Source organism: Rattus norvegicus, chromosome 18 (genome assembly GCF_036323735.1).
Source record: "Rattus norvegicus strain BN/NHsdMcwi chromosome 18, GRCr8, whole genome shotgun sequence".
NCBI classification, from domain to species: domain Eukaryota; kingdom Metazoa; phylum Chordata; class Mammalia; order Rodentia; family Muridae; genus Rattus; species Rattus norvegicus.
This window is the reverse complement of record NC_086036.1, coordinates 45,086,637-45,114,633: the sequence shown is the minus strand read 5'-3', so window position 1 is coordinate 45,114,633 and position 27,997 is coordinate 45,086,637. Positions and strand designations below refer to the sequence as shown.

The following is a 27,997-nucleotide window of genomic DNA, read 5'->3' as shown; positions in this document are numbered from 1 at the left end:
GTTTAATTACCACTGCTTTCGGGAGCACAGGCAGTTATCAGTAACTATACTACTGAACAATGTTTCTCTCTCTCCCGTAGGAACCATTAACTGTAGATTAAGCTACTCTGATTTTTAGCAACGTCTTATTGCTGCTGCTTGTAGAGGTCACTCTACTCTCATGTGACAAGAAGGCAAACAGACAAAGGCCTATGCTAGTTTCTTCTAGTCCTTTAATAAGATACTAACTCATTTAAAAACATACCCATCTTTTAAGATCAACACAGTTGGGTTTAAATTCCAACATCAACTTTGAAAATGTGTTAGTTTGCTTTTATGTTGTGGTGAGAAAACACTCTACCTAAAAAATGATTTGGGGAGTGTGATGGTTTATATATGCTTGGCCCCAAGTAGTAGCACTGTTGGGAGGTATGGCCTTGTTGGAGTATGAGTGGTGTTGTGGGTGTGGGTTTTAATACCCTTGTCCTAGCTGCTGGGAGCCAGTATTCTGCTAGCAGCCTTCAGATGAAGATGTTGAACTCTCAGCTCCTCTTATGTCATGTCTGCCTGGATGCTGCCATGCTCCCACCTTGATGACACTGGGCTAATCTGAACCTGTAAGCCAACCCCAATTGAATGTTGTCCTTTATGGTGCCTGTTCAAAGCAGTAAAACCCTAACTAAGACAGGAAGGAAATGGTTTGTTTCACTTCACACTTTTAAGTGACAGTCTCATCATTGAAGAAAACCAAAGCAAGAACCTGGACAGGGAAAGCAAAGCAGAGACCATGGGAAAACTCTGCTTACTGTTTTGCCCCGTGGTTTGTATTCAGCTATCTTTCTTATACAAGTCAGGCCCACCTACCCAGGGAGAGAACTTCACTCAGTGGCCTGGGCTCTTCTACATCAGAGATTAAGAAAATGTATCACAGACATGGTGGCAGGCTAGTTGGATCTAGGAAGTTCTGCACTTGAGGTCTCTTCCTAGGTGACTCTGTGTTAAGGCTGGAACAAGTTATGACAACAGGGAGACGCTGAAAAAGGAATGGTTCACTGATTTTAATTTCGGTAATGTTCCTTTTCTTTCTTTCTTTTCATTACTTCCTTAGGTTACTCTGGAGATTGCCATACTCCTCTTTCTTTGTTGGTATTGGATTCAGATTTACATTAACTTAATGTCAGTAAGAGAAATGACAGAAATGTGACTCAGGTAGATTTCTCCTTCCTTTTGGGGGCATTATTATTTATCATATTGTACCTATAACACATACAAAGGATGTTTTGTTTGTTTGGTTTTTGAGACAGTGTTACTCTGTGTAACCCTGACTGTACTGGAACTCACTCTGTAGACCAGGCTGACCTCAAACTCATAGGACTGCCTGCCTCTGCCTCCCAAGTGCTTGGATTAAAGGTGTGTTCCACCACCAGACAGCTAACACATGTGATCGTTGTGGCTCAGATTGCACTGCTTTAATTAATTACTATATACAGCTTTCTGTAGTTGCTGGCTGTACCCATCCTCATTCTTGCTACAGATCTCTAAAGAGTTGTTTGGGGGCCAAACGTGTCCTACAAGCTCCATGGTGGTGCAGATATGCCATCTTGAATCCGCGTTTTCTTGAAAAGGCTTCCATGAAAGCAAAGGTGGAGAACATGGGTGAGGCATATTATTCTTTAAATTAGAAAACAGATTAACTGTTTTATCCTCCACCTGTAGATGAAGAAACAGAACAACTTTTACCTTTAGAGACCTAAGAGGAAATTGCAGAAATCATTATAAAACTTACACTTCAGAAGTGAGCCACGGGCTTGATTCACTGGCCTCTGTTTTGTTTGTTTGTTTGTTTTGTTTGGTGTGTGTGTGTGTGTGTGTGTGTGTGTGTGTGTGTGTGTGTGTTAGCATGCACAGTAGTAGATTTCCTTATGATATTAGAGTACCTACTACCAGATATTGGTTGACCCTCCTGTACCCTCCTCTTCCTCATCTCCCTAGTCTCATAGCCCTAAACCCTCAATAGCCTGCTTTCTCTTTCTCTCTCTCTCTCTCTCTCTCTCTCTCTCTCTCTCTCTCTCTCTCTCTCTCTCTCTCTCTCTCTTCCATCTTTATTAAATTGGGTATTTCTTATTTATATTTAAAATGTTATTCCCTTTCCTGGTTTCCATGCCAACATCCCCCTAACCCCTCCCCCTCCCATTCTCTATGGGTGTTCCCCTCCCAATTCTGCCCCACATTACCGCCCTCCCCCCAAGAATCCCATTCATTGGGGGTTCAGTCTTAGCAGGACCAGGGGCTTCCCTTTCCACTGGTGCCCTTACTAGGATATTCATTGCTACCTATGAGGTCAGAGTCCAGGGTCAGTCCATGTATAGTCTTTAGGTAGTGGCTTAGTCCCTGGAAGCTCTGGTTGGTTGGCATTGTTGTTCATATGGGGTCTCGAGCCCCTTCAGCTCTTTCAGCCCTTCCTCTGATTCCTTCAATGGGAGTCCCTGAACTGAGAATTCGCCTATGTATTTGCTGTATTCTGGCTATGTCTCTCAGGAGAGATCCACATCCAGTTCCTGTCAGCCTGCACTTCTTTGCTTCATCCATGGTGTCTGTATATGTATGGGTCACATGTGGGACAGTCTCTGAATGGGCGTTCCTTCAGTCTCTGTTCTAAACTTTGCTTCCCTATCCCCTGCCAAGGGTATTCTTGTTCCCCTTTTGAAGAAGGAGTGAAGCATCTGCATTTTGGTCATCCTTGAGTTTCATGTGTTCTCTGCATCTAGGGTAATTCGAGCATTTGGACTTATCCACTTATCAGTGAGTGCATACCATGTGTGTTTTTCTGTGAGTGTTACCTCACTCAGGATGATATTTTCCAGTTCCATCCATTTGCCTATGAATTTCATAAAGTCATTGTTTTTGATAGCTGAGTAATATTCCATTGTGTAGATGTTCCACATTTTCTGTATCCATTCCTCTGTTGAAGGGCATCAGGGTTCTTTCCAGCTTCTGGCTATTATAAATAAGGCTGCTATGAACATAGTGGAGCATGTGTCTTTGCTATATGTTGGAGCATCTTTTGGGTATGTGTCCAAGAGAGGTATAGCTGGGTCCTCAGGTAGTGCCCCCTTTTATTCTTATAACACGTGTTCTATTACTCTCCCTGACCTCCCCTCCCCCTGCAATGATTCTTCCTATACCTGTCATGGGGCCCTTTCTAGTTTCCAGGGTGCTATACAAACTCACTCCTACTAGATAAGCACACATAAAAATCAAATGCAAAGATCCACAAATGAGAGGCAACTTGAGTTTGTCTGAGCCTGGCTTACTTCACCTAATTTAATATTTTCCAGTTCCATCAATTTCCCTGAAAATTACATAATTTCATTCTCTCTGCTAAATAAAATTTCATTGTGGATTTATAAATTTTTATTATCTACTTATCTGTGGATGGGTATCTATGCTGATTCCCTTTCCTTTTTATTGTGAATAGAACCGCTTCAAACAGGAATGTGCGGGTGTTTCTTTAGTAAATTATACAGTCCTTTGGATTTTTCCCCAGGAGTGGTATAGCTGGATCATACGGTGGTTCTAGATTTTAGGGACTCTCCACACCGATTTCCCAAGTGGCTGCATTTAGACTCTCTCCAGTGTTGCCCTTTGTCTTCTTGTTGATGGCTTCTTTGACAGGAATGAAACGGGACCCCATCATTCGAATTGTGTTCCTCTTATATTTCTTCATTTGAAAACTCTGCTCAGTTCCTTATTCCATTTTTGATAGACTGTTTTCCTGTTTAGTCTTCTAGTTCTTTGCATATTTTACTAATTCTGTCAGAGGTAAGCTTTAGGTCTTGCATTAAGGTTTTCGGTCCATTTGGAGTTGACGTTTGTGCAAGGTGAGAGATACTGAGTAGTTTCATTCCTTTCTATGTGAGTATCAGGTTTCCCCAGCATCATTTGTTAAAGAAGCATCGTTTCTACAGTGAGTACATGTGCCATTTTTGTCAAAATTCATGTGATTCTAGCTCCACAGATTTATGACTAGGTTTCTGTTTCATTCCATTGATCTACATGTGAGATTTTGGTGCCAAGTTCATGCTGTTTTTCTTCTATGGCTCTATAATGAAACTTGGACCCAGGCGCCCTCCTTATGTTATATATTATGTCATTATGTTATAATGACCTCTTTACACTTATCCTATTGTGATGGTTTATGTATGCTCGGCCCAGGGAGTGGCACTACTAGAAGGTGTGGCTCTGTTGGAGTGGATGTGGCCTTGCTGTGGTGAGTATGTAACTGTGGGTGTGGGCTTTGAGACCCCCATCCTAGCTTCCTGGAATCCGGTATTCTGCTAGCAGCCCTCAGATGAAGATGCAGAACTCTCAACTCCTCCTGCACCATGCCTACCTGGATGCTGCCTTGTTCCTGCCTTAGTGATAATGAACTGAACCTCTGAACCTGTAAACCAGCCCTAATTCAATGATGTCCTTATAAGAGTTGCCTTGGCCAAGATGTCTGTTCACAGCAGTAAAGCCCTACCTAAGACACCTATATGACTGCAACTTCATACCCTTTGCCCCATCTATGGTGGTTTAAGTAAAAATGCCCCCCATAGGCTCATGAGGAGGGCACTTTTTGAGGATTAGGAAATGTGACTGGAGGAAGTGTGTCACTGGGAATGGGGCTTTGAGGTTTCAAATGTTGAAGGTGGGCCCAGTGCCTTTCTCTGTTCCTTCTGCCTGCAGTTGTAGAACTCTCAGCTCCCCTTTCAGCACCCTGTCTGCCTGCACACCACCGTGCTTTCTACCATGATGATAATGGACTGAGTAAACCTCTGAACCTGTAAGGCAGCCCCAGTGAAATGCCTGTCCTTAGAAGAGTTGCTGTGGTCATGGTATCTCTTCACAGCAACAGAAACCCCAGGACACCATCTCTTCCGCTCTCCTCTCTGCTCTGTCCTCGGTACGCACCATTCGTTTGTTGCTATACATTTTCATCTTTTTGGATCCCACATGTAGATGAGATTGTGTGTTTTTTTCTTTTTCTGTCTGGTTTATTTCACTTGGCACAGTGTCACCCTTGTTCACCTATAATGTCATCCTTGTGGTTACAGGTGTCAGGACTTACTTCCGTTTTCAGGAGAATTGTTATTCTATTTTACATGTTCAGTTTTTTATGCACAATTTATATTGCTCTTTCCATTTGTTCAGAAAAGAGTAATAATATCCTGGCAGTGGGCGAAGAGACACCTTGTGAATGGTGATGTTCTTATTATCAGTCAGGAGCAGAGCAGATGGCAGTCCTTTGTTCATCCTAGCTCGACGCCTGGCTTGGTGGCCAAAGCTATTTTATGCCTAGGACACATAAAAATCAAATCAAACCAAACCAGGCAGCACACAGCCCAGGAGGAGGAAGACTGAGAGACCTGCGTTCTGCTGTGCCACCCACAGACCTGCCCTCCAGTGCACAGCATAGCCAGGCCTTAGACACTGCTTGCTGCCATGCAAGACATCGTGGACTGAGGTCTCCCAGGGGCCCTGCCAGCCATATGGCCATCCTGCAGCTGGAGCCACTACAATGTGCATGTGTGTGGTGCTGGGATGGGAGAGAAAGAGAAGTGGAACAACTTAGGCATTATGAAGAGAGAGATGGAACTGGAGACTCAGTGGACAGGAATAGCCTCTTGTGAGGTTGGTAAGGTCCCAGCCCGAGCTTCTGCTAAGGACCATGTCTGAGTCCATGGCTACACAGTAGCAGGCAGTGTCGGTGTCGATATCCATTATCACTAGAGAACATGGTGACATCCCTGGGGTGTGCAGCCTCTGGGGACCACATGGATATGCCGGTACTGTGCAGAACTGACCCTGTCACTGGCTGTGGCGCTCTGGAGAGCTGCCTCCATCTCTCAGCTTTAGCAACACTTGGGAAACCTGGCCCTGCACCTTGGCCAGGCTGCACAGTGGAGTTGACCCTAGTGGCTGGGGTATGGGTGAGCTGGCCCTGAGGGGTGAGTATGGGAGAGCTGAACACACTGCTCGTCTGTGGTGGAGTGGTATGGATGCAGAGTTGATTCCCCCTTGCCCCTTGCCACCTGAGACAGTCGGGAACACAGCCCGCAGGTCATGAGCGGAGAACAATCCCTGCCCTTCACCAGCTGCAACACTGGACAGCAGGCCTTGCACCTCACCTGGACAGCACAACAGAGTTGACCCTGGTGTCAGGGCATGTGTGAGCCAGCTGTGAGATTGAGGGAGAGCTGTCCCTGCCACTCCTATGTCATGAGGTGGCTTAGGGAGGAGGTGATGCTTCCCTTGCCACCTACGGTAGTCAAGAGAGATGGCTGTGAGGACGAGAGAGCAGGAGAGCTACTAACTCTGCCTCTCAGTGACGGCAACGCTAGCCAGAATAGTGCTGGAGAGCTCGCCCTGGTGGTACAGATAAGGGAGAGCCAGTATGCTGACCAGTTCAGTTACTACTCAGGCCCAGACCCAGGGCTCTGAAGTGGCCCACCCCAAAGACTATATCTTCTATGAACAGTTGGGACAGGGGAAAGGGGCAGTCCTGCTAATCCAAAGCTACAGAATCTTTCTGATACAGGGTAACAACAAGATAACTGGGAGGAGTCCCGGTGAGGATCCAACATTGATGGTGTCACAGAAGTCAAGAGATCTTGAACCAGACCAATGATCCATTGTAATGAACATTTGCAAGTTAAGATGTGTGGATAGGATATACACATTGACATACTCCAGTTGCCATAATAAGATGTCCCTTATGGTTTGGTGTGTGTGTGTGTGTGTGTGTGTGTGTGTGTGTGTGTGTGTGTGTGTGTGTTTGGAGGGGGAAGGTTGCAAGGGTGAAGGGCAGATATGAGGTGATGGGGAGATGAGCAGGACTGGGGGTACATGATGTGAAACTCACAAAGAATCAATAAAAAGTTTTTTTTAAAGAAAAGGATAATGCATATATATCATACTGTTATTTAGAATTGTAGATCATAAACATAACCCTCAATCTCCCAGTAGGTACGCTCCCACTAGATAGAACTGCATGTTGGTGTGAATATTTCAGTGCATTACAAACACTTAAAAAACCGAGTTCATATGAATACTAATAATTCTAATCAAAAGCAAAGGGCCTTGTTTTCTCCTCCTCCGTGACATACTTCTGTCTCTCATCCCCCAGGGACAGTGCTACCTCCAGGGAGAATTACTCAGTGACAAATCCTAGCCACCTTCCAGAATTATCCAGCAGGGTAGAGTGTTAACTCCAACAACTTCAATCTGCACGTGTACTAAGATGCCTGTCTCAGGATACGAACCTGAGGAAACCCAGGGTACAGCACACTGCCACTCACCTCCCCCTCAGACTCCCAACTGCTAATAATGCTCTTCTAACAGCCACCGGTGTGCAAGTGCAAAGCACAGTGGTACAATAACAGAATCATAAGCTATATTTGGAAAGCGGAACGCGGTGCATGTCCAGTAAGAAAAAGTGACTTCCTCATACTTCTTGCTATTTTCACAGTTGTTGTCTCTGTGCTTTTATAGCAAGAGATCTATGTTATTGACGGTAGCTTTGTTTGTGAGCTAGGTTGTAGGTGCACAGTTAGATGAGGGAAGAGAAGAAAGGAAGGAAAGGGGTGAGGGAAAGATAAATACCAGTGTCGGTAGGGTGAGTGCTTTGTCCTTACGTGGCTTTTATGAATCATGCACGTTAGCAAAGTGTCACTTGATCCACCACACGATCAAATGTGGGAACAAAGGAACATGAAGCCTGGTCGGATCTCAGGCAAAAAGGATGAATGTTTCCTTTCATTTAGTTATATAGGTTAAAAAATAAAAATAGTATTTTCAGATTGATAAATTTAATATGAGTTGAAAAATATAACCAAACATTTCTTAGCAGTTCTAAGGGATGAGGAAAAATACAAGTCATTGCCCTAAGCCTACTATAGACATAAAAGGGAAATATAATACTGAAAAAGTTTCTACATTGGATATAAGGAAGTCTTTTAAAAGCATGAACTAAACTCAGGGGACACAGGCAGTGGGATCACTTGAGCCATGAGCTTAGAGAGTGTGATGAGATCTTCATTTCAACGCATCCACAATGAGGCAAGAATAAAGCGTGAATTATATTTTAAATTTTAATTTATATTTTAAAGTTTATAATGCATGGGGAAGTTACTCCCCAAGTACCAACAGTGTGACTTTCTACACACTTTATTTTATGAACAAAAACGACATCACAAGTTGTTCAAAGATGTAACTCTTGGAATGGGAACGTTCTTGGCTCTCTTGTATTTGTCTAGATAGGGATTTTCGTTGAGCGCCCCTTTTGGGTGAAGCGTAGCAAGCACTGTTTATTATACATGAAGCTGCCTATGTTCACACTGTTTATTATATACGAAGCTGCCTAGGCGCTTGAGTTCACGCAATGAATGCAATCAATTAGATTTGCAGTAGTTCCTTCCTTGGTCTCTGAGGTACTCTGGTCCCACCAGTTGGAGACATCTCCATCGAATTGCTAGCTGTGACTGAGATTTGTGTGAGACTCCTGAAGGCATCCTGGGAGAGTTTACCTGTTTGACTTTAGCATCTGAACAACTGAACTTCCAGGTAAGCTGCAGGAGACACCCTGCATCTCTGCTTGCCGAGCTGCTTCACTTATCCAAGGGCAGCTCTCTAATTGCTGCCTGAGTTGTGAGATTTACATGGATTAAAGTGCAGACTTTGCTGCTGGTGTTGGTGAATGATTAAAGAGCAGACGTTACTGGCAGTGGGTAGTAGCAGGGGGAGGGAAGATCATTTTTAATTAGTGATATGACAACTGCTAGGGTTCTCGTAGTCAAGGGGATGGCTGCACACCCGTGCATGTAAGGACAACGTTAACTGGACAAAGTGGATTATAAGAAAAAATACACGATGTTGGGAGAAACACATGATGTGTGGGAGGAATTGGATGGGTAAAGAGAGTTCATATGACCATATTTTGTTGTGTACATGTGTGAAATTGTCAATGTGAAGAAAACAAAAGGAAACAGAGTTAAAATGTAAAAGACGCAACCTAGATTGTCAAATAAATGACTCTAGTTCTATCTGGTTTCTATGAATGAACTTAGTGCGGTCAGGAACTCTGCTTTCTCACTTGTGGAGGCCAGCCTCTGAAATAACTGTGGTCACTAACGCATCCATGGTTGAGCTTTCTCTAGTGGGAAGGACTAAGCCAAAAACAAATTTTGCACAAGTGACAAGAAACAGTGTTGTAGTTTGTGACCGACTTCCAGCTCCAGCCATTTACCCTTCCAGCTCTAGGTCTACCCACTTGGCCATGTAGAGCAGTGAAGAGCAGAGAGTGGATACCCCACGTAAGGCCCAGCTCTGTGTGGTTGGGTTGCACCCTCAGAAGACTTGAGCAGGAATGGGGCTAGAGAGAGGTAGAGTTCACAAGTTATTTAGAGGAGGGTATCAGACTACTGAGATTATCTTACTTTTCAGGTGGAAATGTAGCATGGGAACCAAAACATAAAACCTAGATCTTATCTAGTTAGAAGGTTAGCATTCACAATACACTAAATATTATTCTTTAATCTTATAGACTTTAACAAGCCAAATAGACACATGTAACTAAAGTGGATTTTCTAGTTTGGGGGCAGAGAGTTATAGATTATTCTGGATTGTATATACCAATCATCTTCTGTGCCATGTATTATTGTCTTGGAATACTTTTGGTTTGGCTAATTACATGTATTGAAGTATATGAGTCTCTTTAGTCTTTGACTATTGCCTTGCTTTGGTATTAGATACTGGCCACTGCATGTGTTTTGAGAATAGAAATGGTTTTTCAAGGGCTAGGGATAATTTTAATTTTTCCAAACTGTAATGGTTGTCAACTTGACTATATCTTGAATGAACTACAGTCCAGAACTGGAAGGCTCACCTGGGGTCCAGGTCTTGAGGCTGGGAGATACAAGATTTTGACCTGGATCTTGGCATGGAGATCTTGAGGCAAAGTGGCTATGAATCCCAAGAGACTAAGGCAAGGGGATCTTTGAGTTTAAGGTCAACCTGGGACAAAACAAGTCCCAGATCCAGGCTTGGTGGCATACACCTTTAATCTGGGCCACACCTTCTGCTGGAGCTCTACATAAGGACATTGGAAGGAGGAAGATTCGCTCTTCTTCACCACTCACATCTACTTGCCAGCACTACTTGTTAGAATCTACTAGCCTTGTGGGACTGAGCAACTACTAGGTCCTTGGACTTCCCACTCACAACTGACCATTGTTGTGGAGTTGGCCTACAGACTGTAAGTCACCATAACAACTTCTCACACTATATAGAGACTATCCATAAGTTCTGTGACTCTAGAGAACCCTGACTAATACACAAACCTTTTTTGAAAATGCTTTAACCTCCCTTGTAGCCCATCACCCACCAGAGGTAGTGGAAAAGAAAGGATATGGGGGAAGTGGACCTGTTTAGAAAGGTTTTTTTTTTGAGCAACTCCCATCTGTGGTGTCTGGAAATCAGCAGTGTAGTTCACAGGTTAGCCAGCAGCAGCTGGATCCACTCGCCAACACTTCACGGATACACTTTTCATAGGTACACCAGCAGTCCAGTTCAGTAGAGTCGAGATAGCAACAGCAGTGGCAGAACCTAGCAGAGACAGCTAGGCCTCAGCCTGGGCTGGAGTCAGCAGGAGGGACCCAGAGGGACACCAGGAGAAGTTCTTGGCTATGCCTCTCAGATTAAGTGAAGATGAGTGAAGATGCGAGACACACAAGTGTTGCACAGCTAGCTGTACCAGCAAGCCAAGCTCTGTCTCCATCACTCCATCCTATTTATACTCTCCAACATCACGGTCCTCCATGTGCCTTGCCTCTGCATGGGTCTTGCCTCAGCATGTGCATCCAATCAGCCTGAGTCCTTGGAATCCAAACAAATGTGACTCAACTATGAAAAGTAAGGTGGGTGAATACATGGATATTGTTAGCAAAGAATCCTTCATCATGTGACCTTTCATGCATTTGCTTTAGCAGAACATCCTCTTTCCTGTGTCTGCTTCAGTGAAATGTTCTTTCTTGAATATGCCTTAGTCTTTCATCTGTGTCCATTTTAACAGCATGTACCTTTATGTATTTGCCCCAGCAAAACATCATCCAACTGACTTTCCAAAGAACCCGTTAGTTTCCATTTCACAGTTCAATGCTACATCTTGCCTAGTATGTAGAAGAACCCAATTTGGTTCTTAGAGCCACATCAAATGCACATGTACGTGTGTGCAAGACACACACACACACACACACACACACACACACACACACACACACACAACCTAAAACAATAAAAATGCAAGCTCTTTAGACATGGTCACTCATACCTGTAATTACATCACTTAAGGGTTAAAAGGATCATTGCCTTCTGATCAAAGCCAGTCTGAACTATACAGTGTGTTTAGACTACACTGGTCTAAATAGACTATTTCTTAAAACCAATCAAGAAAAAAATGTAAGAAATATTAGACTGATTTCAATGGCTATGTAACTTCTCAACTGAGACCACACCATTGTACTTAAGGCAGAATTAATTTCTCTCTGCTGCTCTGTTGCCAAGTTCTATAAACTGTTCCAGTTCTGGAACTTTTGTTCAAAAGTTACTTGAATATAAGAAAAAGTAATTTTTTAAAGCCAAGATATTTTAGAAAAGAGAAGAAACATTTTCAGCCTCCTATTTGCTGGCCTTTCCTTAACTGGCGCTCATATCACATCTCAAGTAAATAAAATAGAAACCAGGAAAGGGAATAACAATTGAAATGAGTTAATAAAGATTAAAAAAAATCATCCAACATACGTTCATGAACGGGGGACTTTGTACTGAAAAATCTAAAATCTCCCATGCGTGACTGTTACAATGTGTGCAGTCATACATTCCAACACCTGACAGTCTACTGTGATTTGAATACTTTGTTTTCTTTTAAACTTCCTCTTTCTTTTTAATAGCCACATCTGCTTTAGCAATTTTGTGACTTTTAAACTTCCTTTTGTGAAGGAGCTTTTAGCTTGTACAGTATTACAATTATCTTTTTTTGAAACTTGAAAAATAAAGTAAATGTGGTAATAAATTGAATTATAATTGCTTCTAAGAGAATATTTTCATTGTTGCTTTTTGGGAAAAGGGTCTCAAACATCCCAATCTGGCACTGTCCTTGCTATGTAGTGGAGGACAGCCATGAACTTCTAATGCTATTGCATTCATATCCCAAGTGCTGGGAAGTTGATGTGTACCACCAAACCCAGTTTATGTGATATAGGGGTGTCTTGGTTATTTATTCATTTATTTATTTTTATCATGTTATCTGGAAAGAGGAAACCAATTTAAAAAATGCCTCAATAAGTTTGCCTATAGGGAGGACATTTTCTTTTTCTTTTCTTCTCTTTTTTGGGGGGAAGTGCATGTTCTTGATTAATAGGTGATATAAGAAAGCCCAGCTCATTTTAGGCAGTGCCACTCCTGGGTAGGTGGTCCTGGGTTGTATCAGAAAGCAGGCTGAGCAAGCCGGGGGGAGTAAGCCAATAAGCAGCACCCCACCACTGCTTCAGTTCTTGCCTCCAGCATCGTGGTCCTGTCTTGGCTTCCCTAAATGATGGGCCTTAATAGAGATCTGTAAGGCAAATAAACCTTTCCCTCCTCAAGTTGCTTTTGGTCATGATGTTTTATCACGGCAATAGAATTCTAACTAGGACGTGGGCTTTGTTCATGCTTGGTGAGCATTTTACCAACCAAACTACATCCCAGCCCCTCATTAAGAGATTTATGCCAAGCATATTTTCTGTATGAATTTTGGTTCAAGCATTTATGTAGTTACTACTAGAACAATGGTCAAAATATCTCCAGCTGAATCATCGGTGAATGTTTAATGGATTAGTGAAGAAATAGCAACTCAGGAAACAGAAATTCTAATCTTGGCTCCCTCTGACATCATTTGATGATGTCAAACCTTTCATTTTACTCTAAGCTATTTTTACCTTAGACCTTAAAAATATGGGAAAACTATTAATAACCCCGCCCCAGTTGTGGGAAGAATAAAAGAGGCTTCACAGTAGAAGAAGACAAACAGCACCAGGGGATAGGCTTTCTGAGAAGAGCCTGGCTAGGCAACGTGGCTGTCATTCCGCCTCATCTGTCGCACACAGGTGAACACATACATCTTCTTTAGCTTGTATGGCTGCGGGGAAGCACACAATGCAAAGACGCTGGTAACAGGCTTTATAAATCACCACGCACCCTCGAAATGTGGTCTAATTCCAGCAGTCACAGCAGGGCTCTGCTGCAGCCCCGTCTGCTGCAGCGTGAGACTCGCTATGATGCTGCCCTGTGTCAGAATGTTCGAAGCTGTGTGAGCGGCAAGGCGACATCCTGTTCAGCTTTGTGTGAATTTCTAGGCTGGCATTGTTACGAAATTCAAAGAGGGCTCATTTGAGAAGTCGGATTCTATTTCTGTCGAACCACATGTACACTACCTTAATGGTTTGCCTTTTTCTCAAGACTTACCCCATCTTTCTACTGTTTGCTTGTTCCTTGCTCCTTTTACGATGGGTGCTCTTCCTCTTGAAAGGCATGTTTACCAAGGATTCCCAAGGTCCTCTCTGCTCTTCAGAGTCCCTGGACCTCTACTGTACAGTCAAAGGCATCTGAAAATCTCAAAGGAACTGATCTACCGCTCACCAGCGCTACACAGGAAACAGCTGTGACTCTACCCCCTGCTCCTTCCAAAACCACACAAACACCCGGCATTTGGAGGGTATAGTTGAACTGAAGTTTTTAATTTTTTCTTTAATCTCTCACAGTTTTTCTCTCCCTCATACAAATATATGTATGTATAAACACAGCGCATTGTGACACACACACACACACACACACACACACACACACACACACACAGTGCATTGTGGTTGATTCATCTCTATTACCCTCTGGTTTCTTGTTCCTTTTTCTCTGCACTCTTTCTTCCCAAGAATCCCTCAGTGGGTACATCACTGAGGAAAACTATAATCCCTCCTCCAGGAAACAACTAACAGTCGGAAAGGGATGGGGACTCATGTGTACCTCCTTTATTCATGATGGACAGGTGAGAGGCCCAATCCTGTGTAGGCATCTATAGCTGCTGTGTTCATGACTACAGGGACTGTATCATGTCTGAGTAGAGTGTTGTAGAGCACCCCCCCTCCCAACTTCCACCTCTTAAATCTTTTCATCTCTCTTCTACGATGTTTCCTAACTGTACTAAGCGTATTAGTTTTCTGTTGCTGTGATAAAATACAATGACCAGAAGTATAGGAGAAAGAGTTTATGGAGACTTTCAGTTTCAGAGGGAAAAACGGGGTCAATGGTAGACAAGCACGGTGTGGTTGGAGCAGCAGTCTGAGAACTCAGATTGGAAAGCACAAAGCAGAGATGGGGGGGAAGGGAGGGAGGGAGGGAGAGAGAGAGAGAGAGCGAGCGAGCGAGAGAGAGAGAGGAGAGAGAGAACGAGAACTAGAAATGTTTCGAGTGGAGCCCACCTTCAGTGATACACTTACTCCAGCCAGCCCATGTAGGAGAAAATGCAAGCATTACCAGCGTATGTGGCACGCTGTGCTTCTAAATAAGAAGCACCGCTCGCTCGCCATGCTGCTGAAGGCACAACACTGTTCTGAGGTAGAGCAGCTGGTAGCTGGCTTGCAGACAAGTCTGCACTCTCCACGTCTGCTTTAATGTGCTTCTTAGGCATAGAGACCCTGGAGTATGAATGCTCTGTGTCCAATCTGAGGTAATGCACTAATCAATCAGTTGATAGGTTTGCACTGTGTAAGTGCTTGTTCATATATAATAAAGCAGATGCTGTTCCCTGAAACCATTTCTAGAGTGGTTTCTCTCCACACCCTTTACCGACAGAGGCATCGTGGTCTCACAGGGACACACACACACACACACACACACACACACACACACACACACACACACCCCGTATACTGGTAATGATGGCCATACCTTCTACACCCCTCCCCAGATATCCCCCACTGGAGGGCATTCACACTCAGACCATACTAACTCTCAGACTAGTGGTGGTGATAGACATAGCCTATTTAGCAGAACTTGTATTTTTATTTTTAGATTTTGCTTTATTTTATGTGTATGAGCTTTGTTGTAGTTGTGTTTATGGTTGTGGCACATCTATATGTGCACCACGGAGTTTAGAAGATGGTGTGAGATTCTCGGGGATTGGAGTTATTGGTGGTTATGTATCACCATGAGGGTGTCATCTGCAAGGACAAGTGATCTTAACCATTGAGTTATCTCTCCAGCTCTGAACTCACGTGATTAGAAATCAAAAGGGTGTTTATTAACAGAAGCATCAGTTTTAAACTTGGCTTTTTATATGAATGAGCTGAAGTCGACACTGCCCTTCTTCCTCTTGCCCCTGCTTGCTGTGTGCTGGAATTACAGGTTGGTACCACCATGCTTGACCCAACCATGGTGCTCCACACAGTATGGACACATTAGAATTCTTGTTGATACTACATCTTCTCTTCCTCAAATATCAGTCTCTATGTCCACAGAGGATACCGTTACTCAGTTATTCCAAGAACAGAAAGAAAGACTATTTTCCTCCTTTAGTCTACAGTTTTAACCACAAATCTGTGGGGGTTGGTCTGTTGCTGCTGTGTATTCAAATGCTAAACACTGGCCCCCAAGATCTGGTTGTATAAGTGATGCTATGTAAGCCTTGTTCCCCCAAGGAGTTATGGGTTAAAGTGGATACAACCAATTACTGGGGAGAATAGAAGATGAGGAATTTCAGTTACTGAGCTGCGGACAGCACAGGTAGGGACCATGAGGAAGGAGAGTGAAGGAGGAAGAAGAGAAAGAGATAGGTCTCCACTAGACAAGACAGACCAGAACACATGCCCAAGATAAATATTCCCCAAGACAGACTGCTGAGGCAGAAGTAAGCTATGTGAGATTCAAACAGCAGGTACTTGGGGAGAACAGTTGGGAAGTATGCAGTGTAGCCAACAGAAGTATAGACTAGGGCTAATCCCCCAGTAACTGTGTAAGAGCTGATTAAATAAGCCATAGGACTCTGCCTTGATCATTGGGGGCTGACTGGGCCATATTAATAACTAATAGAGTTTATTACTGTGTTAGGGTTTTTTTGCTGTGAACAGACACAAGACCAAGGCAACTCTTATAAGGACAACATTTAATTGGGGCTGGCTTACAGGTTCAGTGATTGTCTTAGTTAGGGTTTTATTGCTGTGAACAGGCACCATGACCAATACAAGTTTTATAAAGGACAACATTTAATTGGGGCTGGCTTACAGGTTCAGAGGTTCAGTCCATTATCATCAAGGCGGGAGCATGGCAGCGTCCAGGCAGGTGTGGCACAGTAGGAGCTGAGTTCTACATCTTTACCCCAAGGAAGCCAGGAACAGACTGAGCATCTTCAGTCAGCTAGGAGGAGGGTCTCCAAGCCCACCCTGACAGTGACACACTTCCCCCAACAGGGCCACACCTTCTAATAGTGTCACTTCCTGGGCCAAGCACATGCAAACCATCACAGAGGCTCAGTCCATTATCATCAAGGCAGGAGCATGGCAGCGTCCAGGCAGGCCTGATGCGGGAGGAGCTGAGAGTTCTGCATCTTCATCTGAAGATCCCTAGGAGAAGACCTCCTTCCAGGCAACCAGAACAAGGGTATTAAATCCCACACCTACAGCGACACACCTACTCCAACAAGGCCACACCTCCCAAGGATGCCATGGCCAAGGATATACAAACCATCACAATTACACCCCATTTAAACAGGCCAGTCTTTTGACTCATCTTGTTATCGTTTTCTTTTCCCTTCCTTTTTCCCTTCTTTCCTTCTGTGCTTTATAGACAAAACAATCTCACCCCACGCCCACCCCGGTTCAAAAAGTCATTTAACAGTAAGTTGTACATAATACTTTACTTCAGTGTTTAGTTGCCAAATGCAAGCAAATTCTCTAATGGTCACAATTATAAAAATAGGAATATTAACTGACACGATAATGTACATAATCTATAGCCCTATTCAAGTCTCCTCAATTTTCTAAATAAAAGATATTCACTTTCAGTTTCCCTAAACTTACAACATAAACCCTAATTACAATTGTCGTTCAGAGAGGGCCAGTATAGTTTCATATTAATTCCTTATTTTTATGTCTCTTTTTAAATGGTAGCCTGGAACCTGTCTCAGCAGGGATCTAGGAGCGATGTCTCTACAATTTACATGGTGCCTTTGTGTAGATACAGCTAATGAAGAAGGGACTTGGTTCCAAATGTCTGTTGTCAGATACTTCATTGGGAACCTCAAATGTCTAGATCTTGGTTTCCTTAGCTCCTTGGCAGTAGATGGTTATCTCAGAAAAACCCTGAGGTTCTAGGATTCCCTGAGGATAGTTTATACTCTCGTATTTAATTCTTAGGCTGAATTATAGCCTCATTCGGCTCCTTGATAACAGCCAGTGACAGTTCTTGACCTGACAGGGCTCTTTGCTTTGGAGGAAACGATGAATAGAGTCAGGCTTCTATCTATTCTACTACTAGGATACTTTTGAGTAAAGTACAGCTCCCACCCTTGAGGATCCTCCTCAGCCATATTCCAAGCTCTCTGCCCAGTCAGATACTGCACATTCTTCACTAGGAATGAGCCCTGTGAATCCTTCCTTCCATACGTCTTCCTTAATCCTGCAGACCTAAACTAAGTACCACACCTCGCATCCCAGCCTAGTTTAGTCAACACTGTTTTGTGCAGGCTTAACGTTCAGACTCCAGTCAGGACACATTTTGTTTGCTCTCACCTACAGACCCCTCTTATATCCTATTTAACCTCTGCCCAGTTATATCATGCACACTAAGGATCTAACCAGGTGAGTCTGGCTGATTATTGCCTCCATTCACCCCGAACCCCAGAACTACCCAAACTCCAGGATTAGACCAGGATACCCATCCTGCACATTAGCTCAGTTTCCTTCCAGTTGACTTCATTCCACTTAAGCTATAGCCAACCTTTAGGCCCAACCCAGCACATATATCCTGTGTTCCTCCCCAATCTTCTCTGTCCATATCAGACACAGAACTAATAAAAGAATTTCACATGTTGTCATGGTTTGAATATGCTTGGCCCAGGGACTGGCACTATTTGGAGGTGTAGCCTTGTTGGAATATGTGTGTCAGTGTGGGTGTGAACTTTAACACCTTCATCTTAGCTGACTAGGAGCCAGTCTTCTACTGGCAGCCTTCAGCAGAAGATGTAGAACTCTCAGTTCTTTCTGTACCACGCCTACCTGGATGCTTCCATATTCCTGCCTTGATGATACTGGATTGCACCTCTGAACCTGTAACCCAGCCCCAATTAAATGTTGTCCTTTATAAAACTTGCCTTAGTCATGGTGACTGTTCACAGCAGTAAAACCCTAACTGATTAATATACATCTCCAGATGTCATTGTAAAAACAAAAATATTACGAGAGATGTAGGCAGGACCTCTGCACCACACACTCACAGATCCACATGTCCTGTAGAAATGTTTGCCCTTAAGAACCACCCAGATAAACCCCAAGAAGCAAAAAAATAAAAACATCATACACTTCATCAAATAACTTAAGGAGTTTAGGGAAGACACTTAGAAACAGCTCACTGAACTCAAAGATAGGGAACCTAAGGAGAACCAAGGGCTGAGTGATGCCCAAGGAAACAGAAGCAAGGCTGATAGAAATGACATGGGCAATCCGTGATTCGAAAACAGAATTCAATATGAAGATGGAAACGCTGACGAGAAAAGCTCAAGCCGAAGTGAAGAAAGAATTGAAAATTCCAATAGCTCAACTAGAAAACGCAAGGGAAAGCCTTGCAAGGAGAATGAATCCAGCAGACGAGACTCGAGACTCAAAGACAGAGGATCTAGATGAAATAAGCAAAGAATGTGAGAACCGTGAAGCAAAAACATAAAGAAGGGACTTCAGGAAATGTTGGACGCCATTAAAAGCCGGGACCTTTGAATTTTAGGCATAAGTGAGAGAAAAGAAGCCCGGGTCAATGGCATAGACCAGATCATAAACAAGATTATAGGAAAAAAAAACTTCCCTAAACTAAGACATAGCCATACAGATACAGGATGCAAACAGAACAATTAAACAACATCAGGGTCAGGAAATAAATTTCCCCAGCATATCTCGATCGATCTATCTATCTATCTATCTATCTATCTATCTATCTATCTATCTATCTATCTATCTTCAAATAAAGCATATTGAAAGCCACCTCTTAGGGAGGTAGGTCGTAGCCTCTCTTCCCCTCTCGGCACTGGGACCCAGTCTGGTTTGAATCTGTGAACGTGTCGTGCCTTCCGTCACAGTCTGTGAGTTCGCATGTGCATCAGCCCTGCTGTGTCCAGAAGCAGCTCTTTCCTTGGAGTTTTCCTTCGCTGGCTCTTACAGTTCTTACAGTTTCCCCCTTCTCCTTTGCACGGCTCCCAGAGTGCTGAGGGGTGGGGTTTGATGAAGACATCTCATTTAGGACTGAGTGTTCCAAAGTCTCTCACTCTCTCCAGATCGTTCTGCTGTGGGTCAGCTTTGTACAAGGTGATAAAAACGATTCAGCTTGCGTTCTTCCCCATGCAGACCTCCAGTTAGAGCAGAAACAGGCATTTGTGCACTAGCCCTTAAGCAACAGCTATTGCCTTCATAATTTAAGAGATCCAAGACTAGCAAACTTAAAAAAAATGGAAAAGAAATCTCAGTTTTATTTTTCTGGCAAGAAAAGCCTGACTAAGTAAATGGCAACAGACCATAGCTTCCATGTTCACCTGGGTCATGTGAGGAATGACAGATTCTGATTGATCAGGTAGGACTTAAGACTGGTGTGGTGAAAACCTTGTAGGTCTGAAGCTGAGCAGTGCAAACTTCCTGCTTGGTGTTGACCTCTCTGGGCCTTTGCTTTTCTGAACATAAATGCAGGATCTCGGCTCAGATCTGTGGTTCTCACTTCAAACTGGAGGACAAAATTTTGATAAGTGCCAATGTCTACATCTACAGTCTCTGAGGTTTCTCAGGTGACCCCAAGGGGAACTAGACTGGAAAAGTCCTGTGTGAGACAGTATTTCAGTTTCCACTGTGATCCAAGGCCAGATGTTTGCAGAAACACTATCACATTTTATATCATTATAAATTAATAATTTTATAATTTATATAATTTTATATACTTGTTAATTACTTAACTATTAAGCTATTTACTCAGGTATATCTACTTCAGGATAGAAAAACACTGTTATGATTGATTAAGCAATCAATCAAGCAAACAAAAAAACTTTTTGAGCAAACAAACACTCCTCCCGCATAAATCCAAGCATATGAGATACACAAAATCTTGTAGGCAAATGTTGAAAATTACATCTATGAGTAAAAGACAATAAATTTCCAAATGAAAGCAGCCTAGAATTTCAAGCAAACTTTAAAGCAAAATCACACAGGTAGGAAATTGGAGCACAACCAAAAGGAAAAACCAAGCAGGAAAATGGGGCTTTTCTGTATGGAGCTTGAACTGGTTACTTTTCACATCTCTGGGACAAAATCTCTAAGAAAATCAACTCTAGCAGAGTTTGTGGCTCACAGTGTCAAGGCAGAGCCCATCATAGAGAAGGCAGTGGCACCTGGCTACATTGAGAGCACAGGTCATAGAGAGACAAACGGTTATGCTCTGTTCTCTTTCTTCTTAATTCAGTTCGAGATCTCACCCCACCTCAGTTAAGCCAATATAGAATACCCAGTCACAGATGCCCATACATTTGTCTCTTAGGTGATTGTAGAGCTTGTTGACAATGTCTGCCACACAGAGGTAGTATCAGAAATGGGAGGGAAAGAGAATCCTGATAGCAGTTGTCTGACTCAGGAGGAGATGGACAATTGTATCTTGGTGACAAGTTAGGCAAAAAGCATAAAGCTGTGAAGGAAGGCCTTACCCTGAGAAAACAAGATCAACCATCAACTATAGGAAAGAGTACATTGCCAAGGAAACGGGGGTTAAGGAAGAGGAGACCACCTCTCTATCATCCCCTAGGTTACTTAAAAACAGTGTCAATGTGGTCATATTAGACTTAAGGACGTTTCACTAAATGTTATAGTACTTATTACCAATTCACTTAGCAATGACCAGAGTTATCTTCTTATGAAAAGAGAATCCAGGTATCAAGGAATGTAGAATCAATAGGAAAGGGCACCATGGTATCAGGAATGGAATAGATAGAGACCATCTTCCACATATATAATATGGGGAGGGTGTCAGGGTTTCAGGATGGAATCCACAGGACCTGTCTCTTCCATATATATATATATATGTGTGTGTGTGTGTATGTGTGTGTGCATGTGTATATATATATGTCAATATATGTGTGTATATGTGTGTGTGTGTGTGTGTGTGTGTGTGTGTATGTGCATATATATATATATGCCGGAACTACTCAGGGGATTATTAGGTTTTGCTGTATTAATTCATGTTCCATGTTCTTCTGAAATACTGATTACATCGTTCTTGTGTATAGTGCTTGTGAGCTCTGGGAAAACATGGAATCTTGGCATTGGGTGACTATATTTCATTTTTGTTTTTAAATAAAAATGATTCATTTACTTTTGTTTTATGTTAACTGATATCTTGCCTGCACATATTTCTAGGGGGTTGGATCTTCTAGAACTGGGGTCGCAGTCAGCTGTGAGTTGTCATGTTCATGCTGGAAATTGAACCTGGGTCCTCTGGAAGAGCAGCTAGTGCTCTTGAACCACTGAGGCATCTCTCCATTTTTCATATGCAGTTTGTGTGAATATGAAACCACTAAGTTTGGTGAGCATAAATAAGGTGAACAAAATTTCATTGCTATGACCTTTACCCACTGCCCTAATTTCGATGCATATAAGACTACATAGATGAATGGAATAAAAGTTACTAATAGCACTGGCTGTTGACTTTAATACAGAAAGATCTTTCTGAGATATCTGAGTGGAAGCAGAAGTGGCAGGAGAGAGAGAGAGAGAGAGAGAGAGAGAGAGAGAGAGAGAGAGAGAGAGAGAGAGGGAGGGAGGGAGGGAGGGAGGGAGGGAGGGAGAGAGAGAGAGAGATCTCAGAAGAGGCAGGCAAAGTTAGAATGATAAGCAAGAAACAGACCAGTTCAGTTACTGGCTTTGAAGATGGAGGAAGGGGCCTCTCTCTGCACTAACTCCTAGAAGTTGGGCACAGTAGATAACACCACCAGAAAATAACCACAAGGAACTGAATCCTGCCAACAACCCACAGTAAGAAACATATTCTGTCTTTGATCTCCCAAAGGAATGCAGTCTGACGTGAAAGCCACATCAAACTTGTGACAGGGAGACATTTAAAGAGACTAAACATTTTTATTTTTATTAAACCACTACATTTGTGGCAATTTGTTGAAGTAGCTATGGAAAAAAATAAAGTGGCAAAAATGTCCTATCTTTATTTTTATTTGAATCGGTTTATTCATTGCTGGGTGTTCCTCCTGCTGGATCTGCATGCACTTCTTGTCATTACTGAGGCTCTTTTTTCCCACATGGTCTCCTCTTCTTCTCATAACAATGCTACCATAGAAACTCGAGGGGGAAAATGTGAAGGTCTGGTTATCTACATAAAGTAACATCTAACTGCATTTTCCTGCTACTAGTACATTGTTTCCTTTTTTAAAGAGATTTTGCTCCCTGTCTCCGTTATTGTTCTCAGGCTATGAAGTGACACTATGACTCGTGCTGACATTTGCTCTGTTGCTACCTACTGCAATGCTAAATACTGGCCCCCAAGGTCTGGTTGTTTCCAGGGACAGAGAGTTCCTCACATATACCAAGTGATACTATATAACTTTGCTCCTTAATTTAAAACTATTGGTTGAATAAAGATACCTACAGCCTATAGCTGGGCAGAAGAGAGGTAGAACGAGTTTCGGTTCCTGAGCTTGGGATCTGAGGCAGGACCATGTAAGAAGAGAGAGAAAAACACCATGGGGTAGATGAATCATGAACATATGGCCACAGGGCCTGGAGTAAAAGCAGCCCAGATGGAACACAGCAAGTTATAACTCAGTATTGATAGGGAAATAGAGACTGATTGCTTAGGGGCTAGATATCCACCCAATACAGCACTATAAAGGCTGTCATAATTATGGGAATAATGATCCATGGCTGGACCGAAACCCCCAATTAATATTAAATATTTATCACAACAGACTAAGGCAATCCACCCACCAAGACCTCTTAAACAGGAAAGCATTTAACTGCAGGCTGGCTTACAGTTTCAGAGGTCCAGTCCATTGTCATCATGGCACAAGAGCAGTAGCTGAGAGCTACATTCCGATTTGCAGGCCTCAAGAAGAGAGAGAACTGGGCCTGGCATGGGCTTTTAAAACCTCAAAACAATCATCAGTGATATACTTCCAGCTAGGTCACATCTACTCTAACAAGGCCACACCTCCTAATTCTTCTCAAATAGTGCCACTCCCTGATAACTAAGCATTTAAATCCATGAGCCTTTGGGGGCCATTCTTATTCAAGCCACAACTTCCCTTTTGTCTGTTCTATTGCTTGTCTTGTCTCACCTTTGTATGCTCCAAGGTAACTGCCCGTATGGGTTTCCTCAGGCTGCTCCAGGTCAGAGGTTGAAAACATGTGGTGGTTTGAACAGGCTTGGCCCCCATAAACTTCTGTGTTTAAAGGCTTAGCCCACAGGGAGTGGCACTCTTAGGAGGTGAGGCCTTGTTGGAGTAGGTATGGCCTTGTTGGAGGAAGCCTGTCACTGTGGGGGTGGGTTTTGAGGTTTTCTATGCCCAGGCTCCACCCAGTGTGGAGTGAGTACCTCCTCCTGGCTGCATGTGGAAGTCTCTTTCTGGCTGTTTTCAGACCAAGATATACAATTCTCAGCTCCTCCAGCACTGTCTGCCTGCATGCTGCCCTCCTTTCCACCATGATGATAATGGACTGAACCTCTGAAACGGTAAGCCAGGCCCAATTAAATGTTTTCCTTTCTAAGAGTTGCCTTGGTCTTGCTGTCTCTTCACAGAAATAAAACCCTAAGATAGGATGCACTTCCTACTTCCTGGAGGGTAATAGGTGTCTGTCTACTTTTGGTTACTTGCTTCCTAAACCAAAAAGATTTATTAGTTCGCTTGTTTTGTTTCAAAGTATTGCTTAGCCCATGCAAAGGACCTGTGCTATTACGGTGTCAACCCCTGAGAGGTTTATGTATTTGCTTATTAGCAATTTAATTTTTTATTCTGTTCAACCTCTAGATAAGTGGACTTACAGAGATTTCTCTTTCAACAGTAGAGTTGAAGCAGGACTTGTTTGTGCTGATGGAAATAATTTATTCAAGAAACATAGAAACCTGAATGGGGCAGAGGTGGCGACTCAGACGAATGGCTGGATTCTGCATCCTTTGAAGGTCAGAACCAGTGATTGGGTGTGGATCTATATAGCTATTGAGAAAATCAATTGTTAGCACACATCTATTGTCCTAGCAGTTCTGACAGTGCAGAAAAACTGTATCCAACCTACTTGTGCCTTTCCTGTCTTGAAATGAGAAAGCAGGAACATCCTTTGGTTTAAACAGTTATCAGGAAACTTAATTTTGCAGTTAAAAATAGTTGGTCTTCTAATCTATATCAGGATTTCTTTATTTTCTGATTTGCCCTCTTTCCTAGTTCCTGAGTTTTATTCATTTCCTAATTCTAACAGATATACATGCCACTTTGTTTCCTACCCTACCTCTGTCCCAGACAGTTCAGCCTTTTCCCCTTCTTTTAAAGCTAATACTCAATAAAAGGATATTGTTTTTAGGAAAAAAAAGAATTAAGGGTAGCTTAAAATACACTTCTGTACACTACTCATCAATTTGACTTTAAGGTGACTGGAAAATCTAACGCTAAAATAAACTATATGAAATACAGTATTGGGCTCTCGGAGAGATGGCTCAGCAGTTAAGAGCACTGACTGCTCTTCCACAGGTCCTGAGTTCAATTCCCAGCAATCACATAGTGGTACACAACCATCTGTAATGGGATCTGATGCCCTCTTCTGGTGTGTCTGAAGACAGCTACAGTGTACTTACATAAATAAAATAAATCTTAAAAAAAAAAAAAAAGAAATACAGTATTTGTTTTTAGTACTCCTGGTTAAATCTAGTCTATTAAGTAGAGGTTCAATGCAGGCGTTAATGCAAAACAACTAGGAGGACTGATGAAAGCCTAGCTTCCTTGTTTAAATGTATATTGGTAGAATTAACATTAATAAGCATTAACAAATACATTTCCCGTAATTAACATTTCTACTTCTCTTAAAAGTTATAACTTTTGGGGTTGGGGATTTAGCTCAGTGGTAGAGCGCTTGCCTAGCAAGCGTAAGGCCCTGGGTTCGGTCCCCAGCTCCGAAAAAAAGAAAAAGGAAAAAAAAAAAAAACAACAAGCAAAAGTTATAACTTTTAAAAGCTGTGTTTCTTGTGTTACCCAGATGTTGTGAGAACTTGGGTAAGCAGTGCTTGTTTGCAGTGTTTTTTCCTCAACCATACAATGTATATAGCAGCCAGTTCTTATTGCTTGGTTCCAGGACGCTTGGGGGGTTCAACACACAATTTAACAATTATTTGCTGTGAAATGGAAGATGGTAGGCCCGATGGCTAGCGGGGCACAAGAGCTCACATTGTCACTGGACCGGTTTTCAGTGGCTGCAAAAAAACAAAAAAACAAAAAACAAACAAATCGCTCCTTTGCAGCCTTTGGCCATTAATGTCGCGAGTTGACACAGGGCTGAGCCTGCGCGTACCTAGAACCCGGCGATGCTGCCTAGAATTTCCCGTTATTTTTGTTTTTTGTTTTTTCGGAGCTGGGGACCGAACCCAGGGCCTTGAGCTTGCTAGGCAAGCGCTCTACCGCTGAGCTAAATCCCCAACCCACCCGTTATCTTTTAAACACAAACAATTGCAAACTAGCTTCCGGAGGCGACTCCTATCACCTGTGTTTAATCTCACCCGCGCAGCCACTACGCTCACAATCTCCTTCCGGCCTGTAGAAGCACCACAACACACCAATGGGCTCCTTGTCTTTCTGCAACGGGGCGGGACCTCACGTCACCTCTGAGGCCTGCCCCTTACGTGACGTGCGTACGCAGACCCCTTTCCTCAGCTCGTGGCGCCCTCCGGCGGCGGCGCTCCCTCAATGCGACGGCCTGACTCTTAACACCACCCATGGAGCCGCAGGAAGAGGCGCGAACGCTCGGGGAGTCTGCGCCTCGGCCTTCTGGCGCCTGGGGATTACCGACGCCGGGTGAAGAGGAGCGGTCCGAGGGCGGTGCGCGGCTGGCGGCGCCTCCCGCGGGCGCATTGGGGGACAGCACGAGTGCAGACGGGCTGTGGGGGCTGCCGGTGGAGCACGCGGAGCGCAGGCCGGAGTGCAGCCGCTGCAGGTGAGCGCGGAGCCGGGGCGGGGCCTACGCCTGCGGGTCCCGGGAGCTGCGGCGCCCCCTGCCGGCCAGGCGGACTCCGATTGTGTCTGCCAAAGCAAGAACTTTTCAGGCAGGGCCATGATTATTTAACCCCGACTTTCTGCAAGATTTACTTTTTTAAAAATTAATTAATTAATTTATTTATTTTGAGACATGGTTTTTCTGTGTAATAGAGCCCAGGTTGTCCTGGAACAACTTGTTTGTGGATCAAAGGTGTGTGCCACCAAGCCCAGCAAGACTTAGTTCTTTTTCCAAGAAACTTCAGTCTTTCATAAAAGGAATTCTGGAGGCGTAATGGCATTAATACTTAACGATGCTTAGGTGGGCTTGTCATCATAATATCGGTTGTTGGAGAGATGGGTTGGCGGAGAGTAATAGAGCAGCCTGTGTTGAATATTTTGAATTTACTTGGCGGTATTTACTGAAAACCCGGTTTATTAGCCGAGTACTTTGGAAGTGAAGGCAGAAAGATCGGAAGTTCAAGGTCATTCTCAGATACCTAGGAAGTTAGAGGTTAGCCTGGTTGTATGAGACCCTGTTTCAAAAAAGATTTTGTTAAGCTGAAGTTCTGTGTGTCTGCTAGCTTGCTGCGTGTTCTAGGTGTTAGAAATGCAGCGAAGAATAAATGAAGCGTGGCCTCACGCCCGCTGGACACTTAGAGGCTTTTGCAGAGGCTTTTGGGTGGACAGTAACAACCAGGGCTGGCTGTTCACAGCATACCTGCTTATTCCTTTGGGGGCCACGTCAGTGCATTGGTGCGCTCAGCTGCACGTTTAATCTCAGCACTTAAGAAACATCTGGTATGTCCCTGGTTACTGTTGCCCCTTTTGTTAATTATTAAATATCGGTCAGCTTTCTCTTCTCTTGGTACCTGAGGAATTCAGCTTAGAAGGAGAAATTTTATTTGGGTTCAGGGTTTCAGAATCTGCAGCTTGGTTATATTGGGTCTGCAGTGCTGCAAAGGTCACTGTGCACAGAATCGATGAGGACTACAGAAAGGGACCCAGTGTCCCACCTGATGACCTAACTTCCTCTGCCGAGCCCACCTCTTTCAGTACTGCCATAAGACTTTGACACGGCCCTTGGTGTATGTGTGTGTACCCATTTCAGATCCCAACTAAGGCCTCTGCTTCCTTGCCTCATAGTCATTCTGCAGTTAGCTGCCTGTCGAATAATGCCCTGAAATGGCTTTTGCTTCAGCTGCCAATAACCTTCATGAGATAAAACGCAGTGGATCTTTGCCAGATTAGCTAGTAGATCAGTTCAGCATCTGTAAACACTGTCACATGTGCTTTCTTTAGTTCTTCTTAGATTTAGATCACTTCATTGGTCCAGTTTCCCTTGCCTCTCCTCAAACTCTAAATGCTGGGGTTTTCTGTTGGGAGCATGGAGGTCCTTCAACTAGTTGCTAAAACACAGGATTGTCTTTTCGATGAAAAAGATCTAAACCTGGTCTTCCAGAAGGCTGG

General features: G+C 43.4%; 1 protein-coding gene, 1 long non-coding RNA gene and 1 other non-coding gene across 7 annotated transcripts in view; 2 read left to right on the top strand and 1 right to left on the bottom strand.

Moving 5' to 3' along the window:
- Positions 1–750: 750 nt before the first annotated feature.
- On the bottom strand, positions 751–26,039 carry LOC120098148 (uncharacterized). Of its 2 annotated transcripts, XR_005496168.2 has the most exons (3): positions 13,522–14,404; positions 10,445–10,923; positions 751–1,689 (listed from the first exon to the last, which is right to left on the bottom strand). It is a non-coding gene; the product is annotated as an uncharacterized LOC120098148 (long non-coding RNA). The 2 variants fall into 2 exon arrangements; XR_005496167.2 differs by lacking the exon at positions 751–1,689 and having other exon boundaries at positions 8,090–10,923; positions 13,522–26,039.
- Positions 5,188–5,332, top strand: LOC120098372 (small nucleolar RNA SNORA48). Its single transcript, XR_005496560.1, has one exon. It is a non-coding gene; the product is annotated as a small nucleolar RNA SNORA48 (small nucleolar RNA).
- The window catches only part of Dtwd2 (DTW domain containing 2), an 85,354-nt gene continuing 83,395 nt past the window's right edge, over positions 26,039–27,997 (top strand). For 3 of the 4 annotated variants that reach the window (XR_005496050.1, XM_039096969.2, XM_006251008.4), the window contains exon 1: positions 26,039–26,489. Coding sequence is in view for 3 of the 4 variants with exons in the window: in XM_039096969.2 (XP_038952897.1) it covers positions 26,272–26,489 (218 nt within the window). In the remaining variant the exon portion in view is untranslated. The remainder of the gene's footprint in view (positions 26,490–27,997) is intronic. The other variant, NM_001108431.1, reaches the window with a different exon arrangement.